This window comes from Protopterus annectens, chromosome 16.part0 (genome assembly GCF_019279795.1).
Source record: "Protopterus annectens isolate FY-2018-M chromosome 16.part0, PAN1.0, whole genome shotgun sequence".
NCBI classification, from domain to species: Eukaryota; Metazoa; Chordata; order Ceratodontiformes; family Protopteridae; genus Protopterus; species Protopterus annectens.
Window position 1 is genome coordinate 872088494 of NC_056750.1, and position 17737 is coordinate 872106230.

The 17737-nt window shown below is 43.2% G+C and overlaps 1 protein-coding gene across 1 annotated transcript in view; it reads right to left on the reverse strand.

Moving 5' to 3' along the window:
- The window catches only part of LOC122790673 (sal-like protein 2), an 83620-nt gene that overhangs the window by 50628 nt on the left and 15255 nt on the right, over window positions 1-17737 (reverse strand). Inside the window, exon 2 of the mRNA XM_044058196.1 lies at window positions 12564-15814. Within this exon, the coding sequence (XP_043914131.1) occupies window positions 12564-15814 (3251 nt within the window). The remainder of the gene's footprint in view (window positions 1-12563; window positions 15815-17737) is intronic.

Genomic DNA, 17737 nt, shown 5'->3' on the forward strand with positions numbered 1-17737 from the left:
TTTGAAAAGACATTTTATCTTTTCTCTCTGTTTCAATCTTATTCATATTTGTGTATTACATGTATTAACTTACTCTGTTTTATAAATGTTATCTTATTATGCCTATTTCTGTGCAAACTTGTAAAAACCACTGGAGCTTTTCTCCCCGGGCCTCCACTGAAAATGGACATAAATCCAGCTGGACTAGCCCGGTCAACAAATGTAAAATAAAAATAAAAAAAAAAAATAGATGTTCGAGTGTATTCACTGCTGCAGTCATTACACTTGGGTTATCCTACCGTCAGGTGGTCCCGCAGTCGGCCAGAGTTCCAAAGTCTTGGTCCGGCATTGGTTGCTGTCACTTCTTCCCTGACGTCAGTGTGCCAGGGGTATAGAAGATGCGGCCGACGCCATTTTCTTCAGTTTTTCTTGCCCCAGATGTCAGGTGCCCCCAAATAGGTAGGCAATACATATTGCTAATAAAACATACATAAAAAGTAAAACCAAAACCTTCAGTTACCAGCAAATACACCACATAGGTAGTATAGGGTAGAAAGGTATAGATAAGTACCAGCTAAGAAAGAGGTGATGGAGGGGAGGGTAACCTGGACTGCAGCAGTGAATACACTCGAACATCTACATTTATGGTAGGTACAAAACTGTACTATGTTCATCCTGTTTCACTGCTGCAGTCATTACATTTGGGTTGAATCCCAAAGCTGAGGTAGAGTGGCTGGTTCTATAGAGGATTTGGGGTGGCTATGAGGCCCTGCAGCACTGCAGTGGCAAAGCCAGCTCTGGATTTAGAATAAAGAGGCAAGTGATAATGTTTGGTAAAGGTGTGCACTGAACTCCAAGTTGCAGCTTCCAGGATATCTTTGGGAGGTACTCCTCTAAGGTAGGCAGTTGAAGTGGCTGTTGCCCTGGTGGAATGTGGCCTAATGTTGCTAGGTACAGTTTTCCCATGCTGTGTGTAGCAGAAACGGATACAGTGTCTTATCCACTTTGAAATGGTCTGCTTGGAAATAGCCTTCCCCTGTGATCCTGCAGCGTATGCTACAAACAATTGCTCAGTTTTCCTGAAAGCTTTTGTTTTGTCCAAGTAGAAACGTAGCTGTCTGTGTATGTCCAATGAATGCAGAAGTCTCTCCCCTTTATTCTGGGGATTTGGATAAAAAGTTGGCAAATGAATAGTTTGGTTAACGGCCACACTGGAGACCACCTTTGGCATAAATGAAGGGTTTGTTCTTAAAGAAACCCTGTCTTGGTGAAAAATGATGAAAGGCTCCAGTGCCATTAGTGCCTGTAACTCTGAGACTCTTCATGCTGAGGTTATTGCCAGAAGCAGAGCAGTTTTCCATGACACATATTTTAATTCTGCTGAGTTGGCTGGCTCAAAAGGAGGTAAAGTTAGTTTTTCCAAGACAAAATTGAGGTCCCAAGTTGGTGTTGGTGCTCTCCGGGGCGGTCTTATGTTTTTAGCCCCTCTGAGGTATTGTTTTAGCAATGGATGAGAGAAAATAGGAGGATCCATGTTGTAATGAGCCAAGATGGCAGAGGCGTGGATCTTAATGGATGTAAAGGATAGGCCTTTGTCCAGCATCTCAGTCAAGTATTGTAGTATCTGAGGAATGTTGGGGACAAGAGGGTCAAAGCTTTGAGCCTGGTTCCAGGCACAGAATCTCTTCCACTTTTCTGAATAGGATTTCCTGGTGCTAGGCCTCCTGGCCTCCAAAATGACATCCATAACAGCTTTAGAGAGAGGTGTTGTCTGCTTGACTAAAGAATCTGTCATGCAGCCAGGTTTAAGGTTTTGAGCTGGCTGTGCAGGATCTGATTGTTTTGTTGAGTCAGAAGATGCGGAATTTGAGGTAAAATCCATGGTGGGCCTTGAGCTAAGTTCTTTAAGATTGGGTACCAGTGCTGGTGTGGCCAGTCTGGGGCAATCAGGATCATTTTGGGCTTTTCTTGTCTGGTTTTTAGGACTACCTTTGAAAGGAGAGGCAGTGGTGGGAAGGCATAAACTTTTAGGCTTTTCCAGCTGAACGAGAGAGCATCCACTTTCCATGCTTGTGTGTGGTAAGTCCTTGTGCAGAATTTCTGTAGTTGGAAATTCATTGGGGAGAAAAAAGATCTATGTCTGGGCTCCCCCATTTGTGTGTTATTATGCTGAATACTTGTGGATTTAGTTTCCACTCATGAGGATCCATGATGTTTCTGCTTAAGTCGTCTGCCAGAGTATTTTTCTTTCCTGGCAGGAATTGTGCTTGCAGATGAACTTGATAGGTTAGAGCTGTGTTCCACAAGGTCATAGCTTGCCTGCAGAGGGGATAAGAATGAGTGCCCCCCCTGCTTGTTTATGTACCACATAACTGTGGTGTTGTCTGTCTTTAGTAATAGTTGTCCTGGATGCAGAAGGTCCTTGAAAGCTGTTAGGGCATTTTGTACAGCTAGCATCTCTTTTTGATTGATGTGAAGATGCATTTGGTCTGCGGCCCACTTGCCCTGAATACATTTTCCTGCCATGTGTGCTCCCCAGGCGTAACCCGAAGCATCTGTTGTTAGTGTCTGCCTGGCTGTGGATTGAGTGAAAGGCTGTCCCTTGTTGAGGTGACATGCCTGTGCCCACCATCGAAACTCCTGTTGTAGGCAGGGAATAAGTGGAATTACTGCTTCCAAACTGTGACAGTGTTGAGTCCAAACACTTTTTAGGTACCATTGTAATTTCCTCATATGCTTTCTGGCATATGGTATTAGTAGTATGCAGGATGCCATGAATCCCAGGGCCTGTAGAATGTTTCTTGCAGGGAGATGGGACTTTTTTGCCAGTAATTGAAAATATTGAGTTAGTTGAACTTGTTTGTCTGGCGTGAGATAAGCCATCTGGGCCGTTGTATTTAAGCTGGCACCCAGGAATATAATTTGTTGTGAGGGCACTAGTTTTGACTTCTTTTCGTTTACTGTGTACCCTAGAGAAATTAGCAATCTTTTTACAAACGCCAGATGCTGTAGAAGAATGTCCTTTGTCTCTGCTTGAATGAGGCAGTCGTCCAGGTATGGATATATTTGAATTCCTTTTTGTCTGCAAAATGCAATTACTGGTGTGAAGCATTTTGTGAAGACCCTGGGCGCAGTAGATAAGCCAAAGGGCAGTGCAGAGAATTGGTAATGCATTGAACCAGCTATGAATCTGAGGTATCTTCTGCACTTTTGTCTGATAGGGACATGCAGGTATGCCTCTTTGAGGTCCAAAGTAACAAGCCAAGCCTTGCCCATCATGGGAAGAAGCTGCTGAAGAGTCAACATTTTGAATTTCAGAACATCCAGATAAGTATTTAGAGTTGAAAGGTCCAGTATGGGTCTCCAGGCTTTGTCCTTCCTGGGGATCAGGAAAAGTCTTGAGTAAAATCCTTGTCCTTGTTCCTGTGGTGGCACTTTTTGAATAGCTCTCATGTCCATGGCAGGTCTGGCATTCCTTTTAGCCTTGGTAGAGTGTGAAAGTGGAACCTGTAACCTTGAGACACAATATTCAGAACCCATTTGTCTTGGGTGATTATATGCCAATTTTTTTAAAAAAGTGCTAGTTTTCCCCCTAAGGGAGCGGCCAAAAAGTAAGTGCTTGGCATTTGAAGGGGGAAGTCATTGGGACTGTTTCCTATAAGGTTGTGACTCGTCTTCCCCTCCTTTTGGGGTTGAAGCACCCCACTGTCGTGGTCTGTAAGAGCCTTGTGGCTGAGATCTGCCTCTTGGGCGTTTGTATCTGCCTCTTTGTGGTCTGTCTAACACTGGAAAGGACCAATTTTTGGAGGGCCAATTTCTGCTAAATCGAGGTGGCTGTACCTGTAAGAAATCCTTCACTGTTTGCATAGATTTTGCCTTATCCTCCATTTTCTTTAATACCTCTTCTGCCTTAACACCAAATAAAATATCATGTTGTAAAGGAGCATCCAATAATTTAGCCTTAACATGATCAGGTAAGCCTTGTTCTTTTAACCAAGCATGCCTTTGAATCACAGATCCTGTAACTGTTGCTCTACAAGAAGCCGCTAATGAGTCAAAAACCACATTGCAGAATATGTTTTCCCACTTGTTTAGCTGCATGCAATAAATCCTGCATTTCCTTATAGTCAGGATTTTCTGAACTGGTAAGCATTTTCTGTTTTAACAGAGACATTAAATATTGTTAATATTTAAGCATGTGAAACTGGTAATTTAAAGCCCTCACTACTAAAGTTGCAGAAGTGTAAACTTTCTTCCCCCATCTGTCTAATGCTCTAGAATCCCTGTCAGAGGGAACTGGATTTTTAGCTGTGGAAGCCTTTACCCCTTTGGGACCCTGGGAAATAGTTTCTGGGTCAGCAACAGGGTTTTTATAAAGACATTTGTGAGAGTCAGGGACTCTGTATTACCTGTCTGGCTTGACTGGGGCAGGGGGTAAAGAATCAGGATTTAAACTGGATTCAGAAAACACATCATCCACAATATCTAACACTGGCGGAATAGCAAGGGGCCTGTGCTGAGGCAGTAAAAGAAAGTCTCTGAGCCTTTTCTTGGATTTTGAGTAATCCTGGCCCTCCCAATGGAAATGCTCCCTCATGGTATGTAAAGTTTCCCCAAAAGAGTAATCCTCAGGAGGAGAGGCTGAAGGAATTGATTCTTCAGCATCGGAGTCCTCATAGGGGGGTAAAGAGTATCCCTGGTCTGAAGAGGAAACAGAAGAAATGGAAAGCTGGTCAGAGGAATCATAGTCTGTATCCTGCCTAGGCCTTTTATCTGGAGGGGGATGGGAACCCCTGATCAGAGTTATCAAGTCTTCGGCCATTTTGAGCATCTGTTTTTTAGGCATGGAGGCCTGTCCAGGTGAATGCTGCACTTGCTTCTTTGTCTTTAATGGAGTTTTAGACTTGGCTGTAGATTTAATGGTAAGTTGTGAAGGTCTTAAAACACCCTCAGAAGCCGATGCCTGCTCAGTGGCTCCGGACCCATCTGAGGGGTTAGTTTCCGTAGGCCCAGTACCTTGAGTTTCCAGAGGCCTAGACATCTCCACGTGGGAGTTGGAGGCGGCCTGTGGCTCTGAGGTAGCAGGTGTCAGGGACTGCGAAAGCACCTCACTGAGAACCGGCGAACCGGCGACTGGCCTAGAAGAGGCTTCATCATCAGTTTTGGGCCTCAGATGCCTGTCCTTATCCTTGTCTTTGCGTTTTTTGTGTATTCCGGTCGTCGGTTGTTCCGACGGCATGGTATAATTGAACCTTTGGCCAAAGTAATGGCGAGCAAAATCAAACCGACATTTAATAGTGCGTTTGTTAAATCTAGCACAAAACCGACAACTAGTGACATCGTGGTCTGGGCCTAGGCATGGAATATAGTAAGAATGAAAATCCTTATGAGGTATTTGCTTCCCACAAGAAATACAATTATTAACTTTTACTGACATCAGTCTGAGGCAAGAAAAAGTTTCCCCAACGGGGTACTTAGCTTTATTGAAGACTTCGATTCTGAAATTCGAATTGAAAATCTTAGGAGTCGGCCGACCGGCACTTGCGAACTGCTTTTGCTTTGGGCACCGCGCGGCAAGAAAGACTGAAGAAAATGTCGTCAGCTGCATCTTATATACCCCTGGCACACTGATGTCAGGGAAGAAGCGACAGCAACTGACGCCGGACCAAGACTTTGGAACTCTGGCCGACTGCGGAACCACCTGATGGCAGGATAACCCAAGTGTAATGACTGCAGCAGTGAAACACGATGAACATCTATCTGCCTCTGAATCTGTAAACCATCCTAAAAGCTAAAGACCAATGTACAAACTATATACTGGAACTGATGCAGAGTTTATAAACATTTAGGAAACAGCATGGTGATGGCAACAGAAAAGGCTAATAAAATGATATCATATGGAACATAGGATCATTTGCTGCTAAATAAAGTCATAATGGAGAATTATAAAATGGGCAAGAATCTAAGTATGGCATGGAGAGAATACCACAATATTGGATAAAGGACTGCTCAGAGATATGCAAGATACACCCTATACTGATCAGTTACATTAGACAATGAAACAGTGATAAACCACTATGTAGCTAAGCCATAGCAAAGGGCAAAGTATTATCCCAGGAGTGAAAATCCAGAGGGAGATATTTCAGGGTGACTCTCTATGATATCACTGCTTTTTTGTCTTGTCCTTAACCTGTTAAGCTGTCTGCTTAATAGATTAGGTCATGGTTACAATTTGGCTTCCAGAAAACAACCACGTTTAAAGACTTCTCATCTACTTTTTGTGAACAACTTAAAACTGTACAGTTCATTAGATGAAGAGTTGAAAGCACAACTGCAAATAGTTAAAACATTCTCAGAATATAAGAATGTCATTTGGTCTTAATAAATGTGGAAATTTAATGTTTCAGCAGGAAAGCTGCAGCACAAAGAAAATATCAACCTGGGACAAGAAAGTGATATAGAGGAATGTGAGTAGGAGGAGGGAGTGTATAAATATGTTGGGAATTGACAGACTGCATACATATCTGCTGACCTCATAAGATCTAAACATAGTGAAAGCTTTAAAACATAAGGAGAAGAAGTCTAAGATAGATACATTTAGTATAAAGACAAATGATACATGTTGACTTAAAGGTAATTTTTACAAATGGGAAAAAAAAAACATTAGTCAAAACCACCTTCGACAAACATCTCAATTTTTTTTTTTTTTTTGAGAGGGACAAGCCCCCTGCACCACCCATATAGATGGTCACCTCCCCACCTCCTGGAATTATATAGGCCAACTCTGAGGTCACACAACAGTGGAGAAAGAAGCAAACTCCACTGCCATTGAATATCATTTTGGTGAGCAGCGCTCACTGTTTTTCCGTTCACCGAAATTACATTTGATTACCCTTCATGTTCCCGTCTAAGATGACTTCCTTGCTTAGTTTAGCAGAAGCATGTGGGTGTCAAGTGGAAATGGAAATCAAACTAGAAGTAGACCAAAATCTGGCAGCAAATGAATGTGCCCAAAAAACAAAAGAAAGAATATAATGAGAAGGAGGAGGAAGGATGTGGAGAAGGCATAAACGTGTCTCAAAAATACAGAAATCTCCGGAGGAGGAAAGATGTGGAGAAGGCATAAAAATGTGACAGAAATGCAGAGATCTCCTGGAACAACCTCTTGGTGATCAGGATTTGACACATGAGTGGTTAAGGAGAGGTGAATTCAAACCAAAAGATGAAAGGTTAATAATGGCGGCCCAGGATAGTGGCCTATGTACATCTTGATTTACAAACTCCAATGAGCATGTGGGAGGAACAGACAAAGGCAAGTTCTGTAAAACAGAACTGGAAACAGTCACAAATCTTGTTGCTATATCTGATACACTTATAGCAGAAGGACTGTATACTGAAAGGTATAAAAATGTGGCAAGATTGTTGTGTTGTGGACTGCACAAATATTACAATACTGAAGTAGCTGAGAAACATTGGAAGCCTGAGCCACAAAGCACTATAGAGAAGGGCAAACCTTATATCACAGGGGATCACCATTACCATCACTTCAGAACCAGATGTGAGAAAAACAGATATAGTGGTCCATGGTTGGATTGATCTTTGAAATTTTAACCCAGTAATTACAGTGTCATACATACAGAGAGACAAAAAGTCATAAAATACCAGGATTTGCAGGAAGAAACAATAGCTATGTGGAAGAAGGATACCCAGACAGTTCCAATAGTAGTAGGAGCAATGTATCTCAGGAAAAAGGATTTACAATTCTATTTAACTGTGGTACCATTACATAGAACTCCATACGAATTACAGAAGGAGTTAATTCTGGGCTCATGCATGTGCTATGAAGAGCACTTCTGGTAAACATCAAAGATTTTATGAACTTTAATCATACTCTGACTTGGGAAAGGGGTGTATTCCTATCATGGCATTACAAATCTGATGGACTTGAAGAAATTAAACCATGACAACTAGCTACAATGGGTCTCAACTGAGATTGTGAGTTTTGTTCCCCATCAGCTTCTGACTCTTCTATAGTTTGTCTCATTGTGGAAGAATAGAGAAAGCAGTCATGCAAAATGAGACATTTAGACTCCCCACAGGAGTCTGTCACTGATGATACTGATTTTGATGAAGGGGAAGGTTCCCAGAGATCCACCCAGGAAGAAATCTCCTTTGGGGACATCCTGGAATTACTTTGGCAAGCTGAGTCTGGCCCACCAATGCCCCTTTCCAGGAAGAAATCTATATTCTTCAAGACCTTTTGATCCCATGTATTTTCTGGGTGGTGGTCCTGGTAGATGAGCTGATTGACCTGGTGTTCTAGTAGGTATGGAAGGAAACAGATGTAATAGAGCCCTTACCCCCCAAGCCAGACAAGATTTTGGTTTCACCCCCAGGACAGGCCTCAGTAGAAAAAGGGACCCACAGTAGATGGCATTGTTGTGGTGGGGGCCACAAAGAAAGAACCTTTAAAGGGGAGATCCTCTCTCCACTCCCAAACAGGGAATATTCTGCCTTGGACAGATTTCAAAAACAAACTTATGCTTCAGTGACATTTGCCTTATGTGCATTGAATTATCTTGGACCACTAACAAAATTTCAGATGGAATTTACCAAAGAACTCTCTAAGTTTCTCTCAGGTACTAAGACAGCAGAGTCCCACAAAATGGTGGATTCACTGTTGGCAACCCTACAATCCATTTTGAATGTGTCTGTGTGCCTTTTGTCCAATGCGGCAGATGGTACATCTGGACCAGCAGAAACCAGCATTGCATCTCTGATTTTGCAGAGAACTTCAAAATGTCCTTTTTGAATGCCCCTTTTGATGGGTCCACCCACTTTAGGTCCAACATTAAAGGCACACTCACCAAGAGTGTACAGGACAGCAAAACCCTGTCTGTCATTAGCATCCACTTTTCTGTCCCTCAAATGACTTTTTTCAGGAACTGAAAGGGTGGAAAGAGGCTACTATTCTGAAAGTTTCAGGGTTTTATACAGGACTCTTCTGGAGATAGCCCCACCCAGGGGCAGGGAAAGATGACAACAGATGTCACCCTAGAGGCAAAGGTGGTCCACAGAGCCAGAGGTTTTAAGGCCTACTTGCTGACAAACCCTTCCAGTGCTCCTGAAAATTTGCCTGACTGCCAACTCTGGAAGCATTTGGGGGCACCTATCTGTGTACCCCATGCCTGGGCAAGCATCACTCCCAATTCACATGTGCAGAATATAGTAACAAAAGACAATGTCATTCCTTTTATTTGCCAACCAAAAATGCCACAAAGAAACCTTCCCTGCTGTCCCACCCCCAAAAAGGACGGGAACAACTCAAGAAATTGCAAAGCTGCTAGACAAGCGAGTCATTTAGGAGGTCCCACCAGACCAGCAAGGCTCTAGAGTCTCTTCTACATTATTTGTGATTCCAAAGAAAAATGTGGACCTTACACCCACTTTAAACCTCAGCCACCTTTTATTTATTTATTTTATTTTATTTTATTTTACATTTGTTGACCGGGATAGTCCGACTGGATGCATGTCCATTTTCAGCGGAGGCCCGGGGAGAAAAGCTCCAAGGGTAAGCAGATACAGCATTACATAATACCAGCATTACATATTACAAACAGACTATTTACAAAGATTACATAAGTAAGCAAGTTAAACAAGTTCCACAGGTTACAGTTAATCCTTGGAGAAGTCCAAATTAACACCAGTCCATTTCATAGCATGTCAACTGGACACCTCCTCACAGATAACCTTGATTTCAGAAGTTTGGCTATCTACTGTGCATCAAAAAGATTCCCTTGTCCTATCTCACCAAAATCCCATGGGGAGATCCATCCTACACCTTTTGGGCCCTATGGCAGCATCCATCTCCCTTGTTCCTCATGCCTGATTTCACATGAAGGTGTTGCAGTGTACCCTGTCAGTATAGTGTTCTATTCTTCACCATTCTATGCAGTTTCTGGCTAGACTCATGGGGATCTTCAGACAACATATTCAATGGTGGCTAAACTCATCTCTCCTCTTGTCTGTTTAGGTCATACCCTTGTTCTCCCTCCCCAAAGAGCCACAGTAACCATGGATGCTTCCTTCTGGGGTGGGCGTGGCATTTCAAGGAGAAGACTGGCCAAGGAACATGGTTTTTAATGGAGGCTAATCTTCACATCAGTGTTCTGAAGATTAGGGCAGTCCTCTTAACATTGTAGACCTTTCAGGGCTCCCTCCCCAGGGGTGTGTCTTATGTCAGTGGTCTGGTACATCTGCAAAGAAGGAGGAACCCCTTTGTACCCTGGAGGCCATGAGGGTTGAGCAAATCCATTTTTCTACATCATGAATAGTCTCAATCAGATGATGGCTTCCATGGTTTTCAGTCTCTTGGGCCAGCCTTGCTGTAATCTGCTTGTGACCATGAACTGCTATTTTGCCCTAATTCCCAGGAGGGCAGTCCACAAAGGATGCTCTTGTGCACAGCTGTCCCATGGGTCTCTTTTATGCTATGCTCCGACTACTCTCATAACCAAATTTTTGCAGAAAGTCACTTGGTGCAAGGTGAAAAAGATCCTCACTGTCTCCTTCTGGCCTCAACAGATATGGTTCCCCTTCCTTTGGCCTCATCAAGTGTACCCTCCCTGTTTGCTTAATCATATTCGAGATTCGATCCATCACTCATCCAGCAAGCCTCACCCAGATATTAAACCCCTGAAGTTCACCAGTTGGTTTCTCCACTTCCAGTGATGGCCAGAAATTCCAGGCTTTCATCCACCATGATTCACATCTTGTCATCTCAACTACCTTCCACCAGAAAAGTTTATAAAAGCAAGTGGAACAGATTTTCCTTCTGGGCATCTATGAAAAGTCTGGATCTTTTCTTGGCTCCTTTATCACTGATTTTTGATCACTGATGTGCAGTGCAGTGGTGCAGCAGTGAGCACTACCACCTCACAGCAAGAGATTCGCCAATTTGATTCTTATCTGGGGTGCCTTCTGTGTGGCATCTGCATGTCCTCCCTGAGTTTGTGCAAGTTTCCTCCAGGTGCTTCAGTTTCCTCCTACATTTCAGACATGTGTCTGGAGCATTTCTCTCTGGGTTCTGTCCCAGTCAGACATTCCCAGTAAGCAAATGTTAAATAAATAAACAAATACATTTTAGATTTTTTGCAGACCTATTTCATGCAGATGCTAGCTATTCCATCAACAAAGATGAGTTAGCAGCTATCTTGAACTTTCAAACTTCCATCTTGGTGAAGATCGCACTCCTACTGCCTCATTAAACCTGTCTAGGGCCTTTTTGTGGTGTACGTTTCTCTTACGGCCTCCTTTAAAGGATCGTGTTCCACCTTGGGCTATACTATTTTACTCCAGGCCTTGACAACCCCCCACCCCGTTGTAGCAGCACTTAGTGTGGAACTTAAATTCCTTTCTTGAAAAGTCTTTTTCTATTGGTGGTTACCTTGGCAAGAAATATTTTGGAACTGAAAGCCTTGTTATGTAAGCCACCACCCTTTCACAAAGGTAGAGTTTCTGTCTCAATTACCTAATTTTTTTCCAAAGTGGCATCTGCCTCTGTCTTGAATCATATGATTAATCTCCCTGCTTTCTTCTCTAATTTCTTAAACAAGTTTGAATACCTCCTGCACTTGGATGTTTACTGTCAGTTACGTTCCTATGTACACCATGACAAGGACTTCAGAAAATCTGACTGTTTTCTCTCTTTTTCTAAAGATTTGTTCATAAGTAGTATCTCCAGGGTCACATTGTTCAGGTGGTTGTTTGATTCCATTGTGTTTGTGTATAGCGCCAAAGGTCTGTCACTACATTACAAACCTAAAGCTCATTCAAGTAAGGCAGTGGTAACCTGTACAGCCTTCTTCTCGAGTCCCTGTTGATGGCATCTGTGGCTACTTGGTCTACAGAGCACATATTTACATCTCATTACAAGCTGATCCTGCAGTCTAGATCTTTCAGAACAACATTCCATGAGTCCTCCCTAGGTTTGTAGTAGCTGGGGACTCTGTCCAAGTAGTTAACATGGACAGAAAAGGCAATATCAGACACAAAAGTAAATTAAGTACTTATCTCTGCACCCTCCCCCCCCCCCCTGCCAAACTGTCACTATCTTGGAGTCATGATTGACTGTACTGAACATGTCTGGAGCTTTGTATTACTTGCAGCCTTGGACTGTTTTATTGTCATTTCAGGCCACTCTTGTTGGTGAGGTATAGGAAAAGCTATTTGTATATGCAGTCAGACTTAAGCTGAAGAACTATTAGGCTGGAGAGGAAATGAGTGGGGGAAGGAGCTTGAGCCTTGGGTCCAAAAGTCTGAAAATTGCCAGCAGTGGATACGGTCAGATCTGATATACTCAGTAGATGACACATATGGAGGGAAGAAGACAACATGGACCTAGCATTACAATAACTGCATAACTTTCATTTTAACTATATGATACATTTGCAAGCAGCCTAACAACAACTTTTTTTGTATTTCTCTTAGTTTCTGTTCTCCTCATAAAATGACACCTCTAAAACAGTTACACTTGTAGGGTTGTCAGCACAATATGTGAGGCTTTGGATAACCAATGTACTTACCTTTAAATTCCCTCTAGTAGTGAATGCTCTGCCACAAATGCTGCAGCCAAATGGCTTTTCCCCTGTGTGTATCCTCTCATGAATCTGTAGCGCACTTGATGATGAGAAGCTCTTCTTACATGCATGGCAGATGTGTTGTTTAGGAGTGCGTCTAGAAGGTGGAGTTAGTGCTGGGCACACTCCACTCCCTGCATGGGGTACAGGGGACACCGGCTCAGTGCATAAACTTGTAACCCCCAGAGAAGCATCAAATTCACTCTTGTCTGTTTTATGTCCAGTATTTGGAGAACACTGATTAGGGGCTGTGGAGTCCTGGATTGTGCTGAAGACATTTGGGATTTCCAGTGGCTTAGGTGAAATCTTGTCTTTTTCATGTATTAGCATATGTGCCTGGAGAGAAGAGTTTTCCAGAAATCCTTGGCCACAACTGCTGCAGAAAGAGAGTCCATCTTTGGCAAGTTCTTTGTAATGTGTATCAAGAGAACTTTGGCAGGGGAATGAGATACTGCACATATCAGAATGTGAGATACTTATTGGGTCTACAGCTTTTTGTGGTGTGACAGTCTGACTCCCTTCTGGGTGGAATTCGTCTTTGGTCGATGTCTTTTCTCTCAGAGGATCCTGTTTTGTTAACAGACTGCTGTCTTCCTGCTTGACTTCTGTTTTCTCCTTCTGGCTTGGACCATGGTTATCCTCCATGGTTGCATCACCATGGTTATCCTCCATGGTTGCATCTCTAGTGCTATCCAGCTGACTGGTAGCAGGGGAGACATTTCCAGATAAGGGTGCAGTGGTCTGCTTCAAGAAAACAGGGTCTCCTAAGCTTTGCCCCTGCCCATTGCAGCTTTGAGAGGCATCATTTTGTTGAAGATCCTTTTCTGCTGGCCTTTCCTCCTCTGGACCTGGCATTGCAGAGATGGTAGTACTGTCTTCCTCCTCTTCCTCTTCATCTTGGTTGGAGGACTCAGACTGTTGGTGTTCAGCTTTCTCACTTTCCACTATGCTGCCTTCCAATGAATCCTCATCTGCTGTGTTCTCATCCATGGCATCATCAGAAAATTCTTGCTCCTCCATACTTCTGTCCTCTACTGAAAAGGAGTCAGCTTCTATTGGCTGCTCAGGAGGAGTGTTATCCAATAACATTACGTTTGGAATCTGCCCTCCCAAGTGCATGCGAATGTGTTGTTGTAGGAGTACTGCATTGGAAAACTTCTTCTGACAGATGGGACAGGAGTTCTGGCTTTTCATTGATGGTTTGGACTTGTGTGCAAAGTAGTGAGCCTTCAGATTGCCTTTGGTTGAGAATGCTCTGCCACAAATTTTACACTTGAAGGGCCTTTCTCCTGTGTGGGTGCTGTAGTGGAGCCTGAGTGCTCTGGGACAGCTGAGGACACGTAAACAGATGACACACTGGTTGGTATTGGTCACAGGTTTGTCAATTTTCTCCACTAACTGTTGAAGCTTTGAGGTCTCTGAGGATGCAGGATCAGTGAAGTACGTAAATGGAATCAGTGTAGCTTTGAACTGGTTTGCAAGCACTGTCAGGCCTGGCAAGGAAGTCATAAGCTTATTTAACTGGGTGCCATTGGCCTCTGATGGCATTCCAATCAGAGCATTTCTGTGGCCTGGAGGTGTGTTTTCATCTGCCTTACTGTTAAACACTGCCCCATCTAATTTGCTGTGAATGTTTCCATTGAATGTTTTTTGAAGTGGCAAGATCAAACTTGCATCAGCTGGATTTTTAACAGGTGGAGGCTTACTGAAAATTGGAAGACCCTGTGCAGTAGACAGAAGACCAAGGCCCAGTGTGGCTGCTAAAGGGGGTAGTGCAGGTTTTTTGTCCATAAGATTTTCTTCTGCTTTCTCTGGTGGCACCGACATACCATATGGGATACCACTGCTGGTGGGGACATTATCAAGATGCTCTGGCACTGGATGTGGGTTCATCTGTATATGAGGATATTTCTCCTTGTGACGATGGAAATGAACTTTCAAGTTTCCCCTGGTTGTGAACCGGTTTCCACAAATATTGCACTTGTATGGTCTTTCACCAGTGTGGGAACGTAGGTGAATCTGCAAAGCACTGTCACTTCCAAAAACCTTGGCACAGAATCGACATTTGTGTCTCACTGTAGGTTTGTCTGACACTGACACTCCTGACAGTTGAAGAGCCTCCACAAAAGATGACTCATTGTTTTTTGGTCTCAGAAGACCAGGCATAGTTTCCAGAATTCGAGAATTGAGCATCAGATTACCTTGAGTGTTCAGGAACGGAGGAGAGCCAGTGACTGGCTGCTGTGGTACAAGCTGGGAAAGAGTTTTCAAATTAATTGCTGAAGCAGGCATAGGGAAGGCAGGGGCTGCTACTTTGCCACATACTGGGGAAGAGTTTTCTGGAATTGGAACTTGGGTATTTGCTGTCAGATTTCCATGTACAAATGGGGGGCTTGTAGTATTATACATACTGAAGATGGCTTGCTTGGGGCCCTCAGCAGTGACATAAGTCTTGGTGGCTGTTGTTGTTTGGGTTAGCTGACTGGACAAAACAGGGCTTAGGGTGGAGAAAGGCCTTGCTGTGAGCCCTGTATTACTGCTGCTGGGTACACTTGATTGCCCTGATGGCTGGGCTGGTGAGCCTAACATAAGCACTTGCCTGCATATCTGCTCCGTCATCTGCATCTGGTGGATCTGCCGTTGCTGTAGCACCCGGAGCTCTTCAAGGATCATGGGGATGCTAAGAAAGCCATGGCCGCTTCCTGCAGGCTTTGCTTCTTGGGATGGTGGTGCGACTGCAATTTTTGGGCTCTGCAGCCCATCATGGAAATTGCATTGCCCCATCATTCTGGGGTCCCCATTCTGAGATGGCCCCCAGCTAGTTGCTGAGACACCCATTTTAGGAGATACAATGTCTCCCATACTGCTGGCCTTATGGGAGATGTTTGGTTTCTTGTCCAAGCATTCTGCTTTATCTGAGGAGTCTGGTTCAAGCAGGCTGGTGTTGGAGTTTTCTTCCAGGTCCACGGTACATGCACTTCCTTCATCAGCATCCATTGCAGGACTGCTGTCCGGAGTTGAGTCAGTGGAGGAGTGACCTCCTTGGCCATCACAGATTATTACCACTTGACTGTCCACACAAGAACTCTTGTGGCAAATAAGCTCTGCTAAGTTTGTGAATTGGGCACAGCAGTTCTTGCAGATGTGTGTCTCTTCCTCTGTTTGGGTTACGTCGTTCTCATCTTCCAGGAGATGACCTTTGAGAAGACATGGAGAGAAAAGAAAGATTTAGTAAATTCCCTGAAACTGACTAGCAAAAATTGACTACAGATAGATGGTAAAATAAGTAGTTAATTGACAGAGTTTATAAAAAAACTATAGATTTGCAGTAAGGGTGCTGCAGTGTTTTATTCAGACTAACAAAGTTCTTGTCCTGAAGCATACCTGTTCAATGCACTACTTCTGTCTAATGGCTTTGGTAACATGACATGCAAAAGTGGACAAGAGGTTCAACTTTAGGGACATTTTATAAGCATCTTATTGTTATCCCAGTGCTTATGTGACCAGAGTGTAGGTACAAGACTCTTCTTTGGGTAAAAAGAACAATGAGTTAGCCTTCTAACAACTCCAGTACAGTTTGCAACAATTCTCCTTCCTAATTTGACACAATTTTCCCTCCTAATTTGACACAAGGGTGAGGTAAAGATGCCCTAGGATCCACCGACAGGGAGAACAAGACACCTTAAGCAAGCAATAATGTCCAACAGGTGGCATGTTGGACATAATGGACTATCCAGGGATGTTTTGAGGCTTCCCCCAGGATGGTCCATTATTTCCCAGTAACGCCTACCCTGAAGGGAGTTAAACTTAGATTAACGGATAAAACAAATACAAAAATCAACAGACGGACAACTGGTTACTAGTCATACCTACGTATACATCTCTATCTATCCATCTTACCTACATATACATCTCTATCTATCTATCTATCTATCTATCTATCTATCTATCTATCTATCTATCTATCTATCTATCTATCTATCTATCTATCTATCTATCCATCCATCTATCAAAATAGCTCCTTTACCCAATGTTTCAAAGTTAGAATAAGATATGTACTTGTCTGAAGAATTATATACTTTCAAAATCTAAGTTATGCAAGTATTTACACACACACACACACACACACACACACACACACACACACACACACACACACACACACACACACACACACACACACACACACACACACACACACACACACACACACACACACACACACACACACACACACACACACACACACACACACACACACACACACACACACACACACACACACACACACACACACACACACACACACACACACACACACACACACACACACACACACACACACACACACACACACACACACACACACACACACACACACACACACACACACACACACACACACACACACACACACACACACACACACACACACTCTCTCTCTTTCTGTGTACAGTCATATTTCCCAACTGTCCCCGAGTATGCAGAATGTTGTTTCACATTTTTGCCCTGACCCAGAAAATGTTTGATTTTCAGGATTACACAGTTAGTAATGCCAGACATTAGAATTTTGTGCTTTTTATTTTTCAGAAGATGCATGTTGATATAGAACCTGCTGTTTTATTAACTTTTAAGTGAATTACAATAATATTTAAGAATTGTCCCATTATATTTGACTTTGTCCAGAATTCTTGACCAAAGAAGTTGAGAAGTTATCAGTTAGTTATTAACTTAGTTATTCTTAGCTGTCTGATTATGTCCAAATGGACGAACTAGTATACAAACAGTGGCTACTACAGCATACCTCTCCACTGCCCAGCCTATCTTGGAAGAGTTGTATGAACTAGTATACAAACACCGGCTACTACAGCATACCTCTCCACTGTCCAGCCTATCTTGGAAGAGTTGTATGAACTAGTATACAAACACTGGCTACTACAGCATACCTCCCCACTGTCCAGCCTATCTTGGAAGAGTTGTATGAACTAGTATACAAACAGTGGCTACTACAGCATACCTCTCCACTGTCCAGCCTATCTTGGAAGAGTTGTATGAACTAGTATACAAACACCGGCTACTACAGCATACCTCTCCACTGTCCAGCCTATCTTGGAAGAGTT